General features: G+C 33.4%; 1 protein-coding gene across 4 annotated transcripts in view; it reads right to left on the reverse strand.

Annotated features, from left to right (window-relative positions):
* The window catches only part of LOC128988401 (kinectin), a 41,430-nt gene that overhangs the window by 16,114 nt on the left and 1,221 nt on the right, over positions 1–24,095 (reverse strand). For 3 of the 4 annotated variants that reach the window (XM_054409658.1, XM_054409662.1, XM_054409670.1), the window contains exons 2-11: positions 17,380–17,714; positions 14,797–14,958; positions 10,888–11,245; positions 9,549–9,694; positions 8,140–8,394; positions 6,342–6,491; positions 5,855–5,974; positions 5,315–5,488; positions 2,734–2,885; positions 1,662–2,376 (exon numbers count right to left, since the gene is read on the reverse strand). In XM_054409658.1, coding sequence (XP_054265633.1) covers positions 1,662–2,376; positions 2,734–2,885; positions 5,315–5,488; positions 5,855–5,974; positions 6,342–6,491; positions 8,140–8,394; positions 9,549–9,694; positions 10,888–11,245; positions 14,797–14,958; positions 17,380–17,703 — 2,556 coding nt within the window. In that variant the 5' untranslated portion in view covers positions 17,704–17,714. The remainder of the gene's footprint in view (positions 1–1,661; positions 2,377–2,733; positions 2,886–5,314; positions 5,489–5,854; positions 5,975–6,341; positions 6,492–8,139; positions 8,395–9,548; positions 9,695–10,887; positions 11,246–14,796; positions 14,959–17,379; positions 17,715–24,095) is intronic. The other variant, XM_054409677.1, reaches the window with a different exon arrangement.

Raw genomic sequence — 24,095 nt, forward strand, 5'->3', positions numbered from 1 at the left:
TTGCTGCACCGACGTGCATCTCGCTCCTCTTCTGTCTCATTTTCTTTTCTCTGGACGTGCCGTATTCGGTCCCTGTTCCGTCGAGCTTCTCGCTCCTCTTCCGTCTCATTTTGTATTCTTTGGCTAAATCTTAAACGTTCAGTGTCTCGCCTGCTTTCACGTTCTTTTTCATTCTGCTGAGACCTAAATAGGGCGACACGCTCTCGACTGGTTGAAGGTCGTGCATAATCTTCAACCACAACGGAACTTAAAATTGTCGACTCATTATTGCTATGTACACCATCATCAGAGTCCGAATCATCATAATCAACTGATTCCGTGGATACACACAATTTTTGTCTCTTGGCATTATTTGTTTTTCTACCCAAATTGCTTTTTCTCTTGCGAGGCATACTCTTCAGGACATATTTATTTAGAAACAATAGAAAATATTTCAACAAATAATGTATTAAAGATTAACTTGTAACCTCTCAACTAAAGCAACAAAAATATTGTCCATATGTTTAGTTGTAAACAAATTTAATTTGTGTTTGACACTATGTCAACGAATATCTCTACTGTACAGTATGAAACATCTGATTGATGCAAATTCATATGGGAATATGAACTTTTTTAAAAACATTACCTCAAAAAAAAATAAATTAAAAGAAGAGTAGATTTTCTTTTATTTATAAACGTGAAATAATTTAGGACATTATTAACTATTATAACTTTTATTTTGGTGTAAAGAGTAATGAACAATAATAAACTGGTCAAGTTTGTTTGCTGGTTAGTAGCGCACAGATATTAAAGAATAACAATCAGCTGATCGTAATTTTGTTATCTAAAATGTTTAACTTTTATATTGAATACTTTGTATTGAATCTGTAATTTGAATTAAATTTACTTCTAACCAATTAATGTATTATTATTTTAATTATTTGTACGGTAATGGATGAAATGTACAAAACCCATTGTTATAATTAGCAGAACTGGTGTTCAGTTATATAATATAGTATACATTTCGTATGGTTTTTAAGTTGTGTGAATCGATAAGGCTATGGTTAACCTTGAGTTCAAATAGGCTAACGTTTTCTAATCACAGCTGTATGCCAATGTCAAAATTAAGATTGTATTTCAATTAAAACCATGTGCATATGATTAGTTGTAAACAAAGCAACATTCTTCCAGAAATTCCACGTCAAAAATCGACAAAAACTTGATTTTCAAGGGTTTACTGTTAAATATCTAACTGTCTCATATTCGATGAAATACGTCTAAAACCATCTCATATATGTATAGTATTTGGAAAATAAGTTTCAGGCGGGACAGTGCTATAGTTATTGAGGAGTAGTTGTAATAAAGTGCGTATTTTAGCGTTACCAAGAGAATGACAGATAGACAGACAGACAGACAGACAGACAGACAGACAGAAATTGAGATAAGGTTTGATTCGGTTTCTCTGACCTATGAAATGTAAAAATAACCAAAAAGTTCATTATTCTAAGCAATGTACAGACAAAACTCTAATTTTATTTATATAGATGTGGATGTTATGAGTCATATGTGTATTGAATAAATGAGTACTCTCAGGAAATAATACTCAACAAACCAAAATGAGATTAACCTATAAAATTGAAATAACAAGTTAATCTTGTCAATGGAAATATTGTAAAACTTACATCGTTTTTGCGTTTTTGAGCTGCTATTTCTTGGGATAGTGATGTTATTTTGTTTATGTGATCTTTTATTTCTTGAGTATACTTTGATACAAGTTCTTTACTTGACACTAACTCGTCTTGCAACTGTCTTACTTCTGCTTCATATTTGTGAACTTGATTGGTCAGTGATTTTATTGTTGCCTCTTTTTCTGTTAATTCTTTCTTAAAAGTAATTAGTTGAGCGCTGAGTTCTTCTTGGTTGTCATTTTTATTTATACTGGCTTTAAAACTATCTATTTCACTTTTTAAGGACTGTACTAGAGCTTGTTGGTCAGCAAGCATTGTTTTATGTGTATTTAGTTCACTTGTGAGTTTTTCTATTGTAGCTTCTCTATTCTCCAGCTGTTCCCGACTAACAAAGTCTTTGTCGAGCCGCGAGATTTCAGCTTTGCTCTTGTTCACATCTTCTCTAAGAGTGATCACTAACTTATGAGCTGAGTCTCCCTCTTCTCGAAGAGCACTAATTACTGATTCTTGTTCCGTAACAAGTGACTTGTAGGAACTAATTTCTTTGAGCATTTTCTCAGAATTTGCATGTGCTGTACTTAGATCAGCTTTTAGGGAATTCATTGCCGTTTCGTTTTGTGCTAATTCAGTCTTTAAATTGCTTAACTCTTTTTCTTTACAAACAATATCACTCTTCAGATTTTCCAGTAATGTTTCATTTTCCAGTGACCTGAAAAATATGTATCACATTAAACTAAAACAGATCACCATTATAATACTTCAAATAACGTGAATTTTGTCATTTCTATTCTAGCTTCTTAACAGTTTATGAATAAGAATACTAGGTTTTAGTTTTACATACTACTGTGATCTATGTCGAAGTAGTAGCCAACAACCGTGGTCGTCATTAAATTCTTAACTTGAGTTCCATTCCTCTTAAATTAAAAAAAACCCCTAACCTTCTTCGTAAAGGCCTACTAAATAAATAAACATAGTAAATAAACTTTGGTTGAATCTTAATTTTCAATTATTGAGATTGATAATTCAGTAAGAATCAGACGTTGTGGTGTAGCGACCAGCGACTTACTTTTCTGAGTTGTGGTGTTTAGTCTCAATGAAGGAGTGGTCCCCATTCTCTCGACCCTCGGTGGCCGGTCGTTCCATGGAGGCCGTCACTTGAGCCGCCAAGCTCTCATTGTCATCCCTCAGTCGCTGAGCTTCCACACACGCTGATGATATCTGAACAGTGAACAGGTCACACCTCTAATTCACTGTTACAACTCGGGGCCACTAGAGTCTGCAGTCACTACACACTAATTAACGACACTAATTAAAATATATTAAACAATATTTTAAAATCAGCTGGTATTATTAGATTTGGCAACAACGCACAGTCATCATTGGCTCCGTCACGTGGTAAATAGGCTCCTCCCTCAACTGCAGACTCTCGTGGACCGTACTCTAATTATTTATTTATGTTCATAGCTATCTATGTTGCTGTCAAAACAATAGTTTCTTAGTATTTATTGAAGAAAATCTATACATTAATTTGAAACTGATTTTCTTTGTCATAGCTATTTTGAGAGAACGGCTGGGTGTAAAAACTCGGTAGGGGTGTCTAAAGAAAGGTCTTGGTCTGTAGATGAGACATCAAAAGAGAAACATGGTGAATTCCCTTGGGGCTCTGCCCCAGTGGCCTTTAAATTCCCATCCCATGTTATTCTTATGGAGGAAAACGGGGTTTTTGTCGTAGCTAATTTGAGAGAACGGCTGGGCGTAGAAACTTGGTAGGGGTCTCTAAAGAAAGGTCTTGGTCTGTAGATGAGCCATCAAAAGAGGAACGAGGTAAATTCCCTTGGGGCTCTGCCCCAGAAGCCTTTAAAGTTGCCTCTTCAGATTTGATTACATTACGACCATATGCATAATTCTACACTACTTTTTAATGAAACAGCTGTTAATATTTAAATTGTGATTTATTGAATTTGTCGAATGAAGTACAGTATTTGCAATGGGTTTTCTGATTTTAAATTGGATTTTCTTCTGCATCGTGTCATGTTTTGCAATATAATGTTCTATTACCAAATCAGTTTAAAATCCTAATATCACAGTAACTCTTAAAATTATTTCTTTTGGAGTTAACTTATATCTATTGTATGGGTTGGTTTCTGCCTCTTTTACCACTTCTTGGAGATTGTACGTAGGTGATATTTGTTGGCATATTGCATCTGTAGACGAAACTTGGTTTGGTGTAATTATTACAATGGAAAGAGCGAGAAATCCTGGACAATTTGATATAGGCTAAAAATAAAAATGAATTAACACTGTTCTACATTTCTTGAGCAATCATTGAAATAATCGATTTGCAAACAATGGAAACATAGAAAAAGTCACAGAACACAACCAAGTAGAAGAAATAGAAATAATTTTTTTTTTCATTTGTAATCGTTGTCATAGACAACCTAATGCGGCTATGAGAGGGAAAAATTTGTAGAAAACACTAAAAAAACAAGATAAGCTTTTTGAAAAAAGATAAGATATTTAAAAAAGATTTTGATTATATCTAACTGTTGTGTAGATCGTGAGTATTTCTATAATCTTTGAGTTGCCTGTAATGCTTCGCAATTGCTCGAATTCGAGCAACAGGTACACTAGTCTATATATAATAAAAAAATTTTACTTTACTGTCTACCATAATGAGTTGATCAAATTGTATGCTATAACTTTAGATGTCTTAAACGACTGACCTATGGAGTAAATTATATTAAACTATAAGGTTAGTTCTGGTAAGTTAGCTCATTGCAAAATAAATCCATCAGGATGAGTTTTCTTTTGTTTATAGTCTATGTAACATTAGTCCGAAATATAACCAGTCAATAAAAGAGTAAATATGTTTAATTCAAATTCAAAACTAAACTATTCTTTATTCACCTAATATAGCCTACATTGTATTTAATTAAATAGTTCCAATGTTTAGTGACCAAGTCTCAGGATGGTTGCAATATTTCCAACATATTAATTACCATTACTTTTAAATATATATATGATAGTGCATATATAAATATATATATGATATGATAGTGCATACAGGTATTGATATTTACCATACAACAAATTTGATGATTTAGGACTAGATTAAAGGAACAAATTAATGCTAGGAGAATTTCAGATGTGGGAAGTACTCTTCTATTGAGTATAGATCTTTATTTGTCAAAAATTCTTTTAGTAGTTTTAAACTCATTTGTGTTTGTGGTGATTTTTATATTGTTAGGTAGGCGTCTAAGAAACTTCAGTCCCACATGGGTTGTTTATTCCATAAAATTTTAGCTTGTGGCATGTTTTAATTTTATATTTTGTATAGCTTGTATTGTAAATGTGGGACCTTTCATCTAAATTAAGGTTTGTTTGACTATTATTTACTGTAAGGATTGTTTCATAAATATAATGGCCATAAACTGTTAATATTTTAAGGTTTTTAAATTGTTCCTTTACCGTTTGATGACAAAGTTTAAAATACTTTGTTGGAGATACTCGGCATTATAAGCAAATTCAGTTTTAATACATGTCCTTAAAACCTAGAAAATCTTAATTTAGCAAAATACTGCACAGACTTTGTTGTATATTTGTCAAAGTAATAGTTCCTAAGCGAACTTAAAAATAAATAAGTTCACCTGATGAGCCAGCCGGTTGTTTTCAGTTTGCAAAGTCTGCACTAAGCTGCTCAGTTTGTCATTTTCGGAACGTTTCATGTTTAGTTGCTCTGTTAAGGAACTAACTTCATTCTGGAGACGGCTTGTATCATACTGAGATTTTGATTTCAAACGCTCCATTTCAGAGTGAAGTTCCTATAGCATTAAAACCTGTTAGTACAGTATATCAAAAACATCAAATAGAGTTGATTCTAAAAGTAGTGTTAGTCCATGAGAAATTCCCTTTACTTGAAATATCATATCTAAATACAGAGAATACTAACAACCGTGGTTATAATTTTACAAAGATAAAAAATTCTAGTACTCAATGCAGATTTTAGTTTACAAAATCTTGAGAGTTGGATCCATTCTTAAAGTGGGGTCATTGGACCACCAATAAATAATAAACTATATAATTTACTCAAAACTAATTGTTTTAGGTCAATACCAATCATAACAAGTCTGATTATCCTTATTCTTGTTAAGAACTCCTACACAACAAGGAACAATAAGCGGTATTACCTTGATCTGCCTAGAGTCCCGTGCTAACGCAAGCTCTCCGCTGAGCTGTGTGTTAACAGCCTCTTGTTCTTGTAGCTGACCAGCTAGCTGTTGTAGTTGACCTTCCATCGCAGCAACAGTCTGCAACACAACCACTCTAAGGTTATTATACTTATAAATATTAATTAATTATTTCACAGAACCTTTTGCGGACCATCTTTAGTAATTTCCAGTATCTGTAAACATTATTATCCCGCAGTCATAGTTGTCTCCCAGTCACAAAGCATTATTCTCCAAGGTTGTTTAGACATCTTCATCGTCATTTGTGATCGCGACAAAATCTTTAATATCTTTCACAGTCTTGTATACATCATCGTTGTCTCCTGTGATGAAGGAAAATCATAACCGTCTCGTCATGAAAACATTATTATCGTCTTAAGCCATAGCAGCAAAATAGTTAAATATTTGGAGACACCTGCAAAAAACCTAGTTGATTTGCTGTTGTTACCTCTTGGTGTTGTTCTGTGAGCCGTGCAATGTGCATCTCCAGCTGTTGTCTCTGAGCCAGCAACTCCTGTTGCATGGCCCCCTGTGTCTGTGACTGGTCCTCCTGCAGCTTGCATAGCAACATGTGCTCTTCACTCAGCTTGCTCTGCAGCTATACAACACACATCTAAATGTGAATCTCTTTCAATACATAACTTACAATGTTATATACCATGTAAAGATATGAAAAATTGCTAGAAATCTTGAGGTGGGACATAGCTTTCTCTAATGCAAGACTGCGCCCAACAATGTGGCAACGCTGCTCTTGCCGTTCTATCGTTTAACAGTAATAAATGTGTTAACATTAGCATTGTGCAGACGCTCCAGTTAAATTAGCACTACAGTTGCCTCAGGAGGCCAGGACTGAGGCGTAGCGACTTTTGTCTCAACCAGGTCTTGTATAAGATGAGGCTATAGGTGGGATTTTCAAATTGACACTTTAATGTGGGTAATATATTAATTCAGTGTTTGGATTAACCTGTTAAAATGTAGTACTATCTGCCCTTGCACTAAGCTCTTTACTTTAGAGTGGGCAATGGGAGAATCATGCTTAGCACTACCTCAAATATGTAGCGTCTGAAGTTTTTACTGCACACTGTGCACATGTTGCCCAGCATGCACCATTTGATTAAAAAAACTTTTTAAAATTGTATGTTTTCTATTACAGGTACCGGTACAGAAAAGGGTATAAAAGAGCTAGATGAATTAAACACATTTTTTTATATTCAAGCACTGTATCGTATTTAATTTATATTTAACGAGCTGTTGGCCCGTCCTACGTACGGGATTGAGAAGTCAACAAAAACTGAAATTATATTAATATTTCCATTTCTAATCCAAACAAAGTTTAAGCAGTTAACCATTTCCTGAAAACAAAAAGCTGCCAAGATGAACTAAAACATGTACACATTTTCCTATTCTTTCCTCAAAAAGTCGAACAGAAAAATAATTTGCATAATTTTTCCTTTGAATTCTTGGGGGCAGAGCCTCGATTTGTATACATCAGTCGTTATAGAATCTTGAATCTTACTTATTTTCTATATTCAATGCCAACATCACAGAATAATAAACTAACCTGTTAGTTTGAAAGACAACTTTTATATTCAACCAGCTGTTAGTTAAAACAAATTATATTGCACTAAAACAAACTTAAAATTTTAAAGATTGCTCTAAAAAATAAATTAGAACATCTATCATTAAACCATGAATATTTAAATAGTCTGTCATCCTCTTACCCATAAAATGGACGTACAATGAGCATAGCATTACACATAGTATAAATAAGTCAACCCTAAGCATGTAATTATTATCCAAATGCTGAATTTGTGACACAAAAGCTGAATGTTTACGGCTGTTATGTTAAGCAAATTATTTTATGCCAAAAGCTAGTTTAGAATCTTAGCGTCGGCTGCTAGACTTTTTAAAAATTAAAACTTAATTTTTAAAAAAGTGGGACCCTAAACTAAATTTATGGCTTCGACATTCCTTAGTTCTCAAAATTATCTTTCTTTCAACACAAAAATCATGAAAATCCGTCGAGTGGTTGATTCAGAATCGTGAAATAAAAAAACACTGTTTCGTTTTAATATTATAGATACGATACAGTGCTTGAATATAAAAAAATGTTTTTAATTCATCTAGCCCTTTTATACCCTTTCCTGTACCTGTAATAGAAAACATACAATTTTATGTATGGTATCTAGATTAATTCAAAAAATCTAGATTATTTGATAGTCCGGATAATTGACGAACTACTGTACCTGTTGCATTTGCTTCATTAGATTCTGCTTCTCTTCACCAAAGGTCTGCAGTCTCATGCCCATGGTAGCCACCTCAGTTGCTTTAGAGCGTAGAGCCTCCTCCATCTGTTTGGTGGATTGTTTCTCTGTGTTAAGCTCTTGTCTCAGCTCACGCAGTTTGTTCTGAAGAGCTGCAGCAGCATCTTGCTCCTCGACCAATGCCTTCTCCTTTTCTGCCAGCTGCTTTTTCAGCTTCATTACAGGATCTTGCCGTCCCTAACAATTACACAGATGTTTAATTACTATATATATGGTAATGGAGACACCTACTTGTTAAATAATAGTCGTTTGGATAATATTCCTGGCGAGTACCAATTTTTAGGTTTAATCTGACAAAATTGAGAGATTTTTATATGGGAATGTCAGTATATTTTCAAGATTGCAGAAGACATCTGCAAAGTTAAACAGTTTAAAATTCTTGTTCTTGCCACAAACACTGGAGATAATCATGATGTCACCAGGACTGCAAGGAAAGTGGTTACAATAGTAGAGGACTGTTAAGGATAGTCACAAAGATGCCACAATCAATAATTATAGTCATGATTTTACAATTTTCTGATTTTGGATTTTCGACTTTGTCAGGCTAATGTAAGCCTTTGTTTAAAATTACGAATACATACATGGTACATGCCTACGGCAAACAAACTAATGAATACTTTTTTTTATTATTTTTACCTTGGAAATAGGTTATGTTGTAAGGAGATACATTTTTAACACTTTTAAGTATTAAGCCTAAACTATGTAACTCTGAATGAATATCAACTAAAATTATAGCCCTAGCCTAAAACTTACCTTTTTGTAAAATGTTTCATTATTGCTACAAAACAGGTAGAGGAGATTGAGAACAGTGGAAGCACAGGAAAGTGTATTCTGTACTGCAGGAATAAGGAGAGGTGATGGGGTGTGACACTGGGAAAACAAACTATGCAAGTCAACCGGCTTAATTCGTTCTGCCTCACCCTGTAATATGATTTTTTTAAATATATATGCAATTTTATAGATTTTAATTTTTAGGGTTGAAAAAAACTATTTTCAAACTAGAACATTTTAATACAAATTACCAAGGAATGTCGCATCGGATGACCTTTTTGAGAATACTGTATGTAGTAAAAATGGCCACAGATGTAGAGTATTCCAAACTCCGCTGATACCAACATTTTGTGATTATTGATTTTTGGAATGCCTCGGAATATCTGACAAATTTAAAGAACACTTTGTGCAAAAAGTTAGAGAAACATTGCAATAGCAGTAGAGTACCGATAAACACTATTTTTTCAATATATTTCCAATACTGCACTAACAATGCTAATCCAAACAAATATTGTTGTTCCCTTATTAAAAATGCTGATTATAAAGAATTGTGGTCATACCTCTATCCACTCAGCACTCTCAACGGATGAACCTTGTTGCTTGTTGAGCAGTAAGTCGATGAGCACTTGAATCTCTGTGCGAGACAATTCAGCTTTGTGAACAAGGGGCATCAACAAGTTGACATTCACAGCTTCTTTGTCCCCACCTGCATCATCATACACGGTTAGAATCAACTAAGGAACTCAGTAGTAAATCTCTGGATACAGTATTAGAAAAATTGCAACTCCTGCTAAAACAGAATTAGGTCTAAATTATAGATATAGAGTGGTAAAAAGGTCTTGGTATCAAACAACTGATACATTGATGATCATGAGCATTTTGTTTGCAACTCTTTAGTTATTTTTAAAGCTAAATAGCTTTTAAATGCACACTTTTAATGGTGCAGATGGTGTTATTCTGTTCAGAAAAAAAAGGGTATAAATGTGCAACTGTCAAAAGTTTTCTATCAATGTTGGATTTTTTATATCACAGGACTTATAAACCCTCAGACTTTAGGACAAGACTATTGTTAAGAGTTTAATTTTTTTTTCATAGAAAAAATAAGTCAGTTATTCCAGGTAATTGAATCTTCTAGTCTCAAGTATGCCTCAGATAGTGCTCGACCTTGACCAATAATCTGCTGACTTCAGATAACATTCTCTGCTCTGTTAGTGGCTTAATAATATATACACCTACAAGCCAATAAAAGCTCCACTGCTTAGTTGTTGTATATATCTGATATTATTAACAAACACCCAAGCTCAAGCTTTAATACAATCCTGGGGTTTCTGTATTTGTCTAAACCGATCCAGAGATCCCGAGATCAACAGCTGTATCAGAAAATGATAGTGTGAAATAACCATATGGCCCTATTATAAACAAATATTTTCTCCAAATGTTAAAGGCCACTGGGACTGGGATAGAGCTCCAAGAGAATTTACCTTGTTTTTCTTTTGATAGCTCATCTACAGATTAAGACCATTCTTTAGACACCTCTACCCAGCTTCTACACCCAACCGTTCCCTAAAATTAGTGGATACAAAGAAAAACAGATTCCAATTAAATACCGTACATAGATTACCACATGGTCATGGAACTTAAGTCTTTCTTATTAACAGTGTATTAATGTTGATAAGTCATTCTAGAATTCATGAAATACATACTACAAAGGAAAACACGAGCAACCACACTTGCATGTATATGTCACTCTTCACAACACTAAACACTAAACACACCAAGTTGTGCAACATTTTACTTTGACTACTGGGCAAACTAATATGCTATTATTTCAGTTCAGAACTTGATCTCTAAAATCAATTTTCTGTAAACTCACTGTTATTAACCTAAGTTAAAACCTACTCATTTGATGTAGAGTTGAAAGTTCACTGCGTTTCTTGCGGTTGTTCTTAGCAGAAGGTGAGACATGTTCCACAGAAGCACTCTGAACTTGTTTCACAGAAGTTTTCATAACAACTTCTTCAGCCGGCTTCTGGCTAACGGTTTTTTCTTGAGGTTTATTTATTGGTTTATCGCTCATTTTAGACACAACAGCTTTTTCAGTCGGTTTCACGAGTTGTTGGACTTGTTTTTGAACCTGAACTTTTTCTATCTTCAACTCCTTAGGTTGTTCTTTAACCTGTGTTTTTGTCTGTTTGCTGCTAGATGATTGTTTTTGAACTGATTGAAGTTCAATGGGCTTTGTCTGAACATCTTCTCGCTTTAAACAGAAAAACATACATTGAAATATGATACAAAGAATAGGTACACAGAGATTCTTGAGTCTATTCTACTGCTCAAGTCAATAAGATTATATAAAAAGTTATCAAATATGTACAGCCAAAACAATACACTCTATTGTTTTAGCCCTAGCCTACAATAGAGGGACAATAGAGGGAGTTTATAGACTGGTAAACAAAATTCTAAGTACGAATAATAATTTTATGTGTAACCTGCCAACAGAAGCACCTGACGATTCTTTTTTCATTACTCCAGCACCTATATTCATACAAATTTTGCTATTTACAATTTAGCATATAAAATGCATTTACAATCCAAGATTTTTTCTGGTCATCAAAATGTAAATGTAAAAAGTATGATTCCCTATTTTTCGGTTGTTACTTCAGAGCACATTGCTTTGTTTAGAATTTAAATATATTTACCTCTTTTTCCTAAAATGTGGTTCAGATCAGCTGCAAGTTCTGATTTATATGGTTTGGATTAGTGGGACAGTAAAAATTGTGATTTTAATTATTGGTGATGTGTGAAAACCAAAAATAGCCTATTGCCCAATGCGGAAATCAGATTAACAAATATCCAATGTCACAAATACCAGAAGTTAATTCCCAAATGACCATCTGGTAAAAAACTTCATACGATTGAATGAAATACAAACTAAGTTATTTTATACAAATGATGTAAGCTTCACTGATTATAGCCAGTAATCTCAGAAAAGCTTTGAAGTAACCTGGTGCTAGAGGTTGCCTAAGTACACTTAACTGCTCCAGAAACTGGATGCAAGTTGACCAATGGCAGGTTCATTAACTAGGATCGTGAATGAACTTTGAACGTTTGAACTTTGCAATGCCTGATACATTTCTAATTACTCAAGCCGTGATAAATTTTAAGACTTTTTATACAGAGCTTAATCTGAACTATGTTTTTACAAAGTACATTACAATAGTGATAAAGGGCAGCAAAGCCATTTCAGCCTTTGTGTGAATAGAGTGCTAACACATCTACAGATAAGTCACTAAAACAATTAGTTTAGGTTAGATAACTTTATGTACAAATAGCTTTCCACTGGTTGCTACAAAATTTATTGGTGGCAATTCTACTCATGCATTGTAACTATTACTTGAGTGCTCTACATTACAAGTTTAGTTAGTCAATTCCCTAGAGTTTCCATAAGGATAGGCCTATGCGTAATATATGATGACTCTACACTCTAACAAACATCGTGAATGACGTCTAGCAGAGATTTATTTATGTTTATAATTGTATTTTCAATAAATTATAGATTTTCCAAGTTGTATTTATTGTCAAACTTATCTATACGTTTATATAACACCAAATTTCACACGAAAGACCAGATATATAGGTCATGTTTTTTTAGGCAAAGATTCTGTAGCAGAGATGCTCAAATGGTTAGACACCATAACTAAAGGAGAAGATAATATGATCTGAATTACAGGGGTGGCGGAAGCAGATTTTTGTTAGGGGGTCAGAAACCTATGGTGGGGGTCCAAATCCGGGGGGTCTGGAATACAGTACACCCCAGGGTAAAGGGGGGACAGGGGGGACCTAACTAAGAATTACATAGTGATTAGCTATAAACCAAAAAACAACATTGAGTTACAAACTATTAGTAACGAGAAAACAAGTTAACTGAATTAAGCTATAAAGCATTTGACTACATAATGTCATGCATTAAGGACCTAAGGAATTACAGTGTTACACAAATGATAAGAACACACTAAAATACATAGGGTGTCTCATACGAGTATGGCTCAATGAGAATTTATTACTAGACAACTTAAATTTATTACTAGGATTCAGCATTTAACTGCTTATACCACCACAGCCATGAAATATGATCTATCCAACTCTCAGAATCCAATTAGTTTTCTGGGAATTCAGTGGAATCAACGATGTAATGGGAGTTTAAAACTTGATTCATAATTTCTAAACTATTTCGTGTTCGGCATACTTTGAGAATGTAAATCCTCTAAATTTGAATTGATGTAAGTTGTGGACATTTACTATACTTATGTTGTTCACTTTTGAATTGTCTCCTTCTTTAGGTTTTATGTTTTTACCATAACATAAACTTTGTTGTATTTCTATTTTTATCCTTCACAGTCAATCTATAATATACTGTGTATAATCATTGACTATTGGATACTTTGTATAATCAATTCTCTAAGACTTGTATGTGTCACAACTTACTTATTACTTTTCATTATAACACTAATAGAATGCTCAAATCAGAAGGTAAAAAATGGGTTAAGAGCAAAACTACAGAATGCTAAAACTGGAATAATTTCACTAAGTTGACTGGCAGAGAGTAGGCCTACAGTAAAAGCCCTCTAATCCGGCATCCAAAGGTCACTTTGTTCTCTTGAATTTTCAGCATATCCTTTTTTGTAAAGAGATATTATGCCGTTCCTTTCTGTGACTGAAAATTTTGTCATTCTGTCATGACTATAGACAAGGTTCAAAGGTCCGAGAGGGTCACGTGTATTGTCTTCAGGGGGCTGATCTAACTGAATTAATAAGCTTCAAGCTTTTATTGTGTCGCAAATCATGGAGTTTAATCGTTATTCTAAATGGGAATGAAATTATATGAATCTTTTGAGCTATAAATTATAAACTTTGTCAGACCAGCGGATTTCCAATTCTGAATGTTGTTCACAGCAACTGGTCAACATTTGCAATTCTATGGCAAATTGATCCATTTGGGCTAAGTTCACATTTCTCCTAACATGTTACGTATCCAATCTAAATTTTCATCATGGGAAGCACTGTTAGACCAAATGTTTCTACTGTTGTGGTTCTGATTGTCGGTTTATCTTTTCTACTTAATTTTTGATCTCTAGTTAAATGGCTTTTGGCATCATTCGCATATTATTTTTTATTAACTTAGAACTGTCTACATTGTCTATATTTCTTTAAATCAATTTTTCAACAAATTTCTGCCCAATGAACACGTCTCCTCTCAGTTTTTGTAAGTGTGATTTCTTGTAGAATGTCTGAAAAATGCACATAACAATTTCCTGAAGAGCTCATCATTTCCTTAAACCAACTATCAACATTTTCTCTAGAACTGTCGTAGGCTACCCTACCTTAAATAACAGCATTTCAAGTTGTTTTAAGGGCACACAAAATTGGGTATAGCGAGTGTATACATGGGGTTCCAAGTCGGCAGCATTAATATTAATATAATAAGTAGGCCTACACGATAATTTCACTAAGTTACAATACATGATGCTGCATATGTGTCAAAATGTAGCTCCTTAAGTCAACCAATGGCCAATGGTAATTATTTTATCCTTAAACACCGCTGAACTCTTTATATCTGACAGTAAAGCATCGATTACCCAAAGCCCAATCATCTGGAACTTCCTAACCAAAAGAAGGAGGAACTAATATTATTATCTAAATCGAATTAAGAGCTAAGCCATTAAACACAGGACACCCTATATATTTTTAAGAAACAAAAATAGATAGGGTTTTCCACAAACACATAACACAGCAAGAAGCTGAACTTACACTAATACTATGTTTTAAAGTGAAATCATCCTTGGGAACAATCTGTTCAAAATGATTTTTGGTAGGAACTTCCGGTACATCAATGACCGGTGTGATTTCACTTTTGTTGATAAGAATTGGTTTTTCTTTCTTTTTATTCTTCTTTTTCTTCTTATCTTCAACCTAAAATATGTCACATTCGAAACTTAGGCCGAATAGTGCACCATTATTTTTATAAATGTCCATGTTGATCATGTGCATAGTTTGGTTGGGTTTCAAGAGATTTAATTGTGCAGTTTGAGTACAAAATACACAGATCTTACCATTGTCCATATGTTATGAGTGTACCCAAATAATAGCAATTAATATTGTTTACTATAAAAGTACTGTATAGTATTCAGTAGAGTCCCGCAAATTTGGCACTAGATTACCCTGCAGTCTGGATAACTCGGCCATCACCTGGCTCAGATAATTCGTGATTTTTTTTTCAATCCGAGTTAAACATGGACTCAAGCCAGCTCAAGTCAAATCATTCACAACTCCTACCAAGGATTTGTTGTACTATATCTGAATACTTAATACTGACTTTAATATAAATATAAACAAAAAAAGGCGGTTAAAAACTCGGCACTTTCCAGTCCACATTACGCCTAGTTTGCGGGACTCTACTTTATATATGAAAAAGACACAGTAAGCTACTAATTAATAAAGGAATTTTGATCCAATCAATGTACCGGTACATCACATTATAACTGCATCATGAAAAAATGTTTAAAAATAACAAAAATTGAATCTAATTTTAATGTGACAAAAATTAGGGATTATCTATAAAAGAAAAAATAGGCCTGCGCATATATTTAGCCAGTTTTTAGTTGACACCTAACATTCAATTAAAATGTTCTAAGAGATTTACCTTTGTTGTTGTTGTCTGAGTTCTAGTAGATAAGATTGTTGTGTCACCCTATGCATGTGACATCTTCAGGGGTCTTCTTGTGAATTTATCTTCTTAGCAACACTAACGCTTTTGTCTATGTTTACAAAAATATTTACAAATACACGGGTCAATCAGACAACAGAACAACATACAAACGACGAGATGTCTTTTTTCTATGTTTTCCTGCTATTCATCCCGACACGTGTCTACCGTTGCATTGTCCTATCGACCCAACTGCGATACTAGTGACCGTGTATGTGTAAATATTTTTGTAAAATAAAGACTATAGTGTTAAAGTTGATAAGAAGATAAATTCACAGAAGACCCCTGAAGATGCCACACAAGGTGGCGAAACACATACTGTAGGGAGACCCAAACATTAAAAATTAAGAAGATTAAAATTCACTCAACTACAAGAACTCAGCCAACAAAAACAAAGGTAAATTTTATATAACTCTAGTTCTTGAAACTGTAATGGGCCTAACAAAAAATATATAAACATAACCAGCCAAGCTTTTATAAAATTATTGTTGTCAACCATAGTTGACGCCAGACTTTAAGTCACTGCCCTAACCTGCAGGCCAGTTTTCCCTTTTGGACCAAGCTTAATGAATTAGACATACCCACAAACCAATTTTTTTCTTCGTTTTCTGATCAATTAGGAAATAATTTATTTGCATTGAATTGCAAGTAAAAATTCAATCATGTATTTAACAAAAGAATTGTTTTGTCTCAACTATGGTCCTTCCCTTACTTCGTTGTATGTAATCCATTAGTTGTATGTTGATCTTTATCCATGAAATAACACATCAAAAAATGTTAATTATAAAACTCACCAACTCACTAGAAGAGGCTGGTTTAAATAACAACAACTGTTGAAATTTATGTGTAAACAAAATGCTGCCAGTTGTACGGAAAAAATCACAAACATGAAAACCACAACAACGGCATATTTAAGGGCTATTTCATTAGACCTACAACTAACAACCAAGTTGATAAAATAAACTGTATACATGATAATATGTAACAAGCCATAAAGTGATTGCATGTTGATGAGGTAGGTCCAGTGAGTCTAGACCACATGTCAACTATAGTTGACACCGGTCTGTGGTGAAGGGATTTTTTAACATTTCAATTTTGCTTTCGGTAAAAACTTTTAAAACTTTTTAAACTTCGGAAAGTGTTAAATAAAACGACACTGATATAGCCTACATATTATTTAGTGCTTTTACCCACTAGAAATTAAAATCCAAAAGATATGGGCTATTCAGAGAAACCCTTAGCTTAACTGTAGAGATTTTATGAAAATAATTTTTTTTTTATTAATCTTTATGATTAATGGCGGAGTGTTTGTTATTCGTTTGCCTATTTTGAATTTAATATTGTAAGAAGGATGACTCGAATAAGCTTGAGCCCGATGTTTTTTTTAAACATCAGTCCACTAGACCCATAAAATTATTACCATTTATAATAACTTTGTATTTGTGATACCCTAACTTAATTGTTTTAAAAAACAAAATTCTTATGATTACATAATTATTATAGTTAAATATCTGTTATAAGTTAACACAAACTGGCATATATAAGATAATTTATTATTTTGTTTAATTAAGTAAGTTTTACAAGTAAGACTACATTCATTTTATTATGATAAAGTTAGGCTGACATACCGTAGGTGGCTGCTCATCAAGAACTATTGGGGGTTCCACAAATGCAACATGTCCCTTTCCATGCTCTACTTCATCAGATGATAATTCGTTTGATTCAACATTCGATTTTTCTTTCACTTTTTTGCCAGCTTTTTTCAACTTCTTATCTTTAGCCTTTTCTTTTGCAGATCGACCTTGGGCAAGGTATTCTTCTGCTTTCTTTTTCTGCTCAGCTTTCACTTCATCATAGGTTTTCTCTTTCATAGATGACACTGATATAAAGTATAAGACAAGTGCAGATACTACAGCTAATGTCAAACACAGTCCACCTGTCAATAAGTCCATTGTAGCAGAACCTGTAACAAAATTAATTTTGATAAAGTTCAAGGAGTGGTTCATCATCATTTTTGAAATTAGAAATAGTTAAAATGGTAAAAAACTAACTTTTTTCTCAGACTGTTCTCAAGCTTGAAGTATTCCATAATCTGGACATACCAAAGGCTACTTTCACGAACTTAGTCAAGTTAATGAATTCTCTAGCACTTGATCAGAGAATTTCCTGTACTTGCACAAGATTATTTGGCTTGTCAACTATTTTAGAATGTAATAATATTTTTATGACTAGTCCTACCCTACCTAATGGCATTTTGATAAATTTCCAGAACTAGCAATGAGGTAGTGGAATTAAAAACTATTTGGAGCCCATGGCCCCCTTATCCATATTACTGAGCATCTCACTACAGTAGCCTATATATCACATTTTAAGGTAGCCTAGATAGGCCTATGAGGACATGAACGGGCATTTTTATATGTAAAGATGAGGGTGGAATGTGTGCGATGCTTTTTGTAGCTTTGTTAATGACCAAGACCAGCTGTTTGATAAGCTGATCAGGAATCATGATACGTCGTCAGGCTTTATTAAAGGAATGCAAATACGTTTTAAAAGGATGTATGGCAGAAGAAAGAATGTATTGAGTGTGAGCAGGGCCATGCTCAGACCGGTTTTTCAAGACCCTTTAAACATATAGGCCTACTTCAAGGGGAGAGGGGCCCGGCCTATTATCTTTACCGGGGCCTGCCAATGCTGGGTACGGCCCTGAGTGTGAGGTGTTAACGGGCTCATTGTTTAGCAACTAAATACTGATTCCTAGGATCGAACTGCGACCATTTAATTCTCTCTTTACTTTTGCCCTCGAAATAACTCAGTTCACATTTTTCCTTTGTTTGCCATTAACATCAGTAAATCTCAGGGACAGTCTCTAAGTTTAGTTGTGCTGAAGTAGTGCTGAAAGAAACAGTCTTTGGTCATGAAATACCTACTCACGTGGTGTAATTTTTGCAAACTACATAGAAAATCAAATTAAAATATCCAAAAGAATCATTTACATTTACACTGATTAATTAAAAGAGATAGGCTAGCGACTTCAAAAACTGATATATAGCCGGATGGTGCTTTGGCCTCTGGGGACCTCAAAACAAAAAAGTAAATTGGTCCCGGGTCCAGGTCTTACCATGAGTACTAATACCTTATTCCCTATATGGGAAATTCGCCAAAACTATTATTAAATAAAATATTCACATTCAGATCTACCCATAATAGAACCCGTGGAGGAAAACAATTGCAAGCAAGACCATATTCCAGCTTTACAATAGACAATAGACTAGTACAATAGCTTTTACAACATTCAAACCAATAACCAGACAATAACTCAAAGATTTAAAATTTAAACGCCTTAGTTCAACAAATTCAGCGGGATTTGATGTCGTCAAGGAAAAATAGTCACTTATTGCAAAGAAGAATTAATAGAACCCATTCACCACATCATAAGCTAATCAACTGCAACAGTCAATGGTACCCAGTCAATTAAAAATAGCCTAGTAAAAAGCAATCATAAACACAAAAAAGTCAGCAATAACAAGTTCCATCAAACTACCTGTAGTTTGATGGAACTTGGATTAGAACTGTAGTTATTTATTTTAACGGACATCTCCATTTTGGGTCATTCCATATCAAATCAACAAGGCTCTCAACCTGACCATCTTGGATTTTGATGAAATTTTGCATACTTGTAGTCTTTTGAGTCCTGAATCCAAATATGCTTTTTAAAAAAATCTATCTTTTATAGTTTTTATGATATAAATATTTGAAAATGGTAAAAATTGGCGTTTTTTACCGTGCGCGCAAATCTAAAATGTTGTCTAGGATGAGTTCTATTGGTCCTATCAAGTTGTACAATGGCTCATTTTAAAGAGGATTCAAATGCCTTTAATCTGATACCAAACTCAACCTACTTAGGTAAAAATTAATTTTTTTTGAAAATTTCAAAATATGTTTTTGAAAAAAAAATTAAGATAGTGTTTTTTTGAAAAATTTGAAAATTAGATATGTTAAAGAATGTAATCTAGTAAGTACATTATAAAAATTTCAAAATGGGATGATGATGGGATCAGCAGTTATGATAAAAATACTTGACTATGGTTCACTGTTTCCAAGCGTTTTGGCGCATACAGCGTGTACGTACTAACCTAAATGTATCATTAAATAAGAGTCTATTAATTATATGATTAAAATTAAAAATATCTGCCTATATTTGAACTATGTATGTCATATTTTGCTATAATATAAACTAAATCTAGCAAATAAACAACATGATTCAAGTTAACAGAGTTTCCGTCAACCTTTGAACATGGGGGCTACTTTGAACAAACTTTCCACTTTTCATATTTTTTATTTTTTTTCATATTAATTTTATCTTTAAATGATAATGTTTATTATAATTTTCTATTCCCAGATAAATACTCTACTTAAAAAAAAATATTTAATAGTGCATACTATGGTTCTACAAAAAATTAAAAATACTTATTTTTCACTGAAATTTTTTAGTAAAAAAAAGTCGTCCAAACTTCCATGTCTACAGCAGCAAACCCAGTAAGTTTATGATTTATGACTTAAAACCATAATTGAATAGCCCATTTATCTGGGATTAAGAAAATACCTGCTTTGATTACTTTATAAGCAGTAATAACTTTAAAAAAAAGAAAGAAAAAATTACCCAATTTGCTGACCCTTACTTATGGCGTCGTGAACCTTAGTTCTGGAGCAAAATTTCCCGGACATGAGAAAAAAAAATACTTGGGTTTTAAGTGTTATTTTTTAAAATGATTTTTCTAATGAAAACAGATGTTTTGAGCTTTAGTTATTATTAGCAGCCATAATCCAATTCCTTTATTTGACTGCTATGATATTTAAAAAATACCCTTGCAAAGTTAAATACCCCCGTCGCAGCAAACCTGCATACTAAGCGAATTTCCATCTACCCGGCTTGATTTCTACTAAAATATTCCCTATAAATTTTCAGATTTATTTCCTATTTAAATAACATTAATTTTAGTGAGTAGTTAGGTTTGCTGCTACGGGAAAGATGTTGAGGTGTGTTTTTTCAATTGAAATATTGATAGCTTAGTATGAAATAAACCAAATTGCCAAATTTGATTAAAATATATCCATAAACAAGCAAACTAGAACAGTTTATTTATTCTCCATAAAAATAACATGGGAATTTTAAATTTACAATTTTTTTAATTTTCTCCGTAGTCAATGAACATTCAAAAACACTTCAATATACTAAATTATTTGTTTTTTTAAGCTCTTCAAAATGGTCTAGAGAGAAATTTAGAAATTTAATGTTTTTAGGGTCAAAAATGAGAAAAACCCATTTTTACCCCATAAAACCCCCCATAAACCCCTGATCCCATGGTCCGATTACGCTGGTTCGCGAACTCGTTCGAATAAATGTAGGTTTACACGTTTGTACCAAATTTCATCAAAATCGGATCAATTTTGCTCGAGTTATCGCGCTAACGGACACATATATATATATATATATATATATATATAAATATATATATATATATATATAGGCCCTATATGAATTTGAACGGATGGTGTTTTTGGCCTCTGGGGACCTCAAAATGAAAAAGTAAATCGGTCCTGGGTCTAGGTCTTACCATGAGACCTACGGTAATAGCTTATTCCCTATATGGGAAATTCGCTAAATATAACCGGACGGACATTTTGAAAATTCTCCGTAACTTTTTTTAATTTTTGACATATCAAAATAGAAGTTACAGAAATGTGGTATGTGGTTTGTGGTATTTAAATCCACAAATCAGTTTTCACAAAAAAATTTTAATTGTTAAAGTAAGAATACATTATTTATACTTATGAGCAGACATTTCCCCAAAACTAAATAATTAGGCCATCATGGAATATTATCTATGTATCAATAATAGATTGATCACAGTATATTGTGTGACAAAATTATCAATGCTTGTTTGTCTCTCTCTCTTGTCACGAGAGGAAAGACAGACAAATATGGACCTATGGGTTTTGGCTCAGGTTCCTCAGTATTTTCCAGTTGTGTTGCAACGATTTACTGTAATTAATCTTTAAGTCTGCCTTTTCACTAGGCTGGAGACACTAGTCAGCCACTAGATCTGTGCAAAATCACATTGTGAAGCACTCTACGTTTACACTATCAGGTCGCAGCGACCCGGTCTTGAGAAGTTGTAATTTGTTTGACAGGTACACAGGTCTAACTTATGTTTGTCAGTCTTTCCTCTTGTCTCAAGACCGAGTCGCTACAGCTGAGATGGGTCGCTGCAACCTGATAGTGTAAACGTAAAGTGCTTCACAATGTGATTTTGCACAGATCTAGTGGCTGACTAGAGTCTCCAGCCTAGTGAAAAGGCAGACTTAAAGATTGATTACAGTAAATTGTTGCAACACAACTAACTGGAAAAGACTGAGGAACCTGAACCAAAACCCATTGGTCCATGTTTGTTCAAAGGTTGACGGAAACTCTGTTAACTCTTGAATAATGTTGTTTACTTGCTAGATTTAGTTTATATAGGCTATAGCAAAATATGACATACATAATTCAAATATAGGCAGATATTTTTAATTTTAATCATATAATTAATAGACTCTTATTTAATGATACATTTAGGTTAGAACTTACACGCTGTATGCGCCAAAATGCTTGGAAACAGTGAACCATAGTCAAGTATTTTTATCATAACTGCTGATCCCATTATCATCCCATTTTGAAATTTTTATAATGTACTTACTAGATTACATTCTTTAACATATCTAATTTTCAAATTTTTCAAAAAACACTATCTTAAATTTTTTTTCAAAAACATATTTTGAAATTTTCAAAAAAAATTAATTTTTACCAAAGTAGGTTGAGTTTGGTATCAGATTAAAGGCATTTGAATCCTCTTTAAAATGAGCCATTGTACAACTTGATAGGACCAATAGAACTCATCCTAGACAACATTTTAGATTTGCGCGCACGGTAAAAAACGCCAATTTTTACCATTTTCAAATATTTATATCATAAAAATTATAAAAGATAGATTTTTTTTAAAAGCATATTTGGATTCAGGACTCAAAATACTACAAGTATGCAAAATTTCATCAAAATCGAAGATGGTCAGGTTGAAAATAATTTTTTATTGGTTGATTTCATATGGAATGACCCTTTTACAACCATACAAATCAAATAATTATTTATAGTATAAATAATTATTTCTTTCTTTACAGTATACAGTTTAAATGTAGACTGTAAAGCATGGTGGGCGTAAGATTGATCCTAGAGGCAAGGCTCTGGTGGTTGTTCATAGATTTTGTGTTGATTAAAGTTGTTGTTAATCTGACGTTCCAATTCTACATAATTCCATATCCCTACTATCTCCAAGTTACTGTACTGGAACATGCAATCTATAATCAACTCTTAGAACATAAAAAAACACAAATCCAACACAGATTTAGAAAGGGGTGTACCACACCAACAGCTACCTCACAAATATGTGAGGATATAACCAACCTTTGGAAGGGAAAAGAGATTGCATCAGGTATCTTTCTGGACTTACAAAAAGCATTCAACACAATGAACTGGAACACTTTGCTACAAAAATTTCAACAATACAAAATCAATGACAGAACACGTGATTTGACAAAAAGTGATCTCAGTAACAGATAACAATTATGTAGAATTGGAACGTCAGATTAACAACAACTTTAATCAACACAAAATCTATGAACAACCACCAGAGCCTTGCCTCAAGGATCAATCTTACGCCCACCATGCTTTACAGTCTACATTTAAACTGTATACTGTAAAGAAAGAAATAATTATTTATACTATAAATAATTATTTGATTTGTATGGTTGTAAAATGGAGATGTCCATTAAAATAAATAACCTCTTGGAAAAAGTTAGATAACAACTCAGATGGGCCTACATACTCTTTGCAGATGACACGACAATCATACTTTCCACTGACCAATCAGCAGGTAATACCAATATCATCAACAAAACACTTAACTTAATAAGGCCACGGCATACTGCAACATGTAATAAACCTGAATAGCCTATATAAAAACAAGACCATCCATATAAAATTCTCACCCGACAACAACAACAGATCGGAAGAAGACTCGACTAACTTGAACATCCTACAGTAAAAAAAAATTGTTTTTGTATAATTGTCTAAAAAACCTAAGTTACACTTTAAGATCGTGTAGGGAACTTAAATTGCTTAGGCCTATGCCAAAAACGTTCTGCAAAGCATGTGATAAAAAGGATTTGCAAATGAAGATGTAGTGTAATAGCCTACCACTCGCTTTTTCACTCCAACATAAATATGGTATCACCGCTTAGGAATCACCAA

The sequence above is a fragment of the Macrosteles quadrilineatus genome, unplaced genomic scaffold (assembly GCF_028750875.1).
Source record: "Macrosteles quadrilineatus isolate MER2022 unplaced genomic scaffold, UCM_ALF_1.0 Scaffold_1__1_contigs__length_201487025, whole genome shotgun sequence".
NCBI classification, from domain to species: Eukaryota; Metazoa; Arthropoda; class Insecta; order Hemiptera; family Cicadellidae; genus Macrosteles; species Macrosteles quadrilineatus.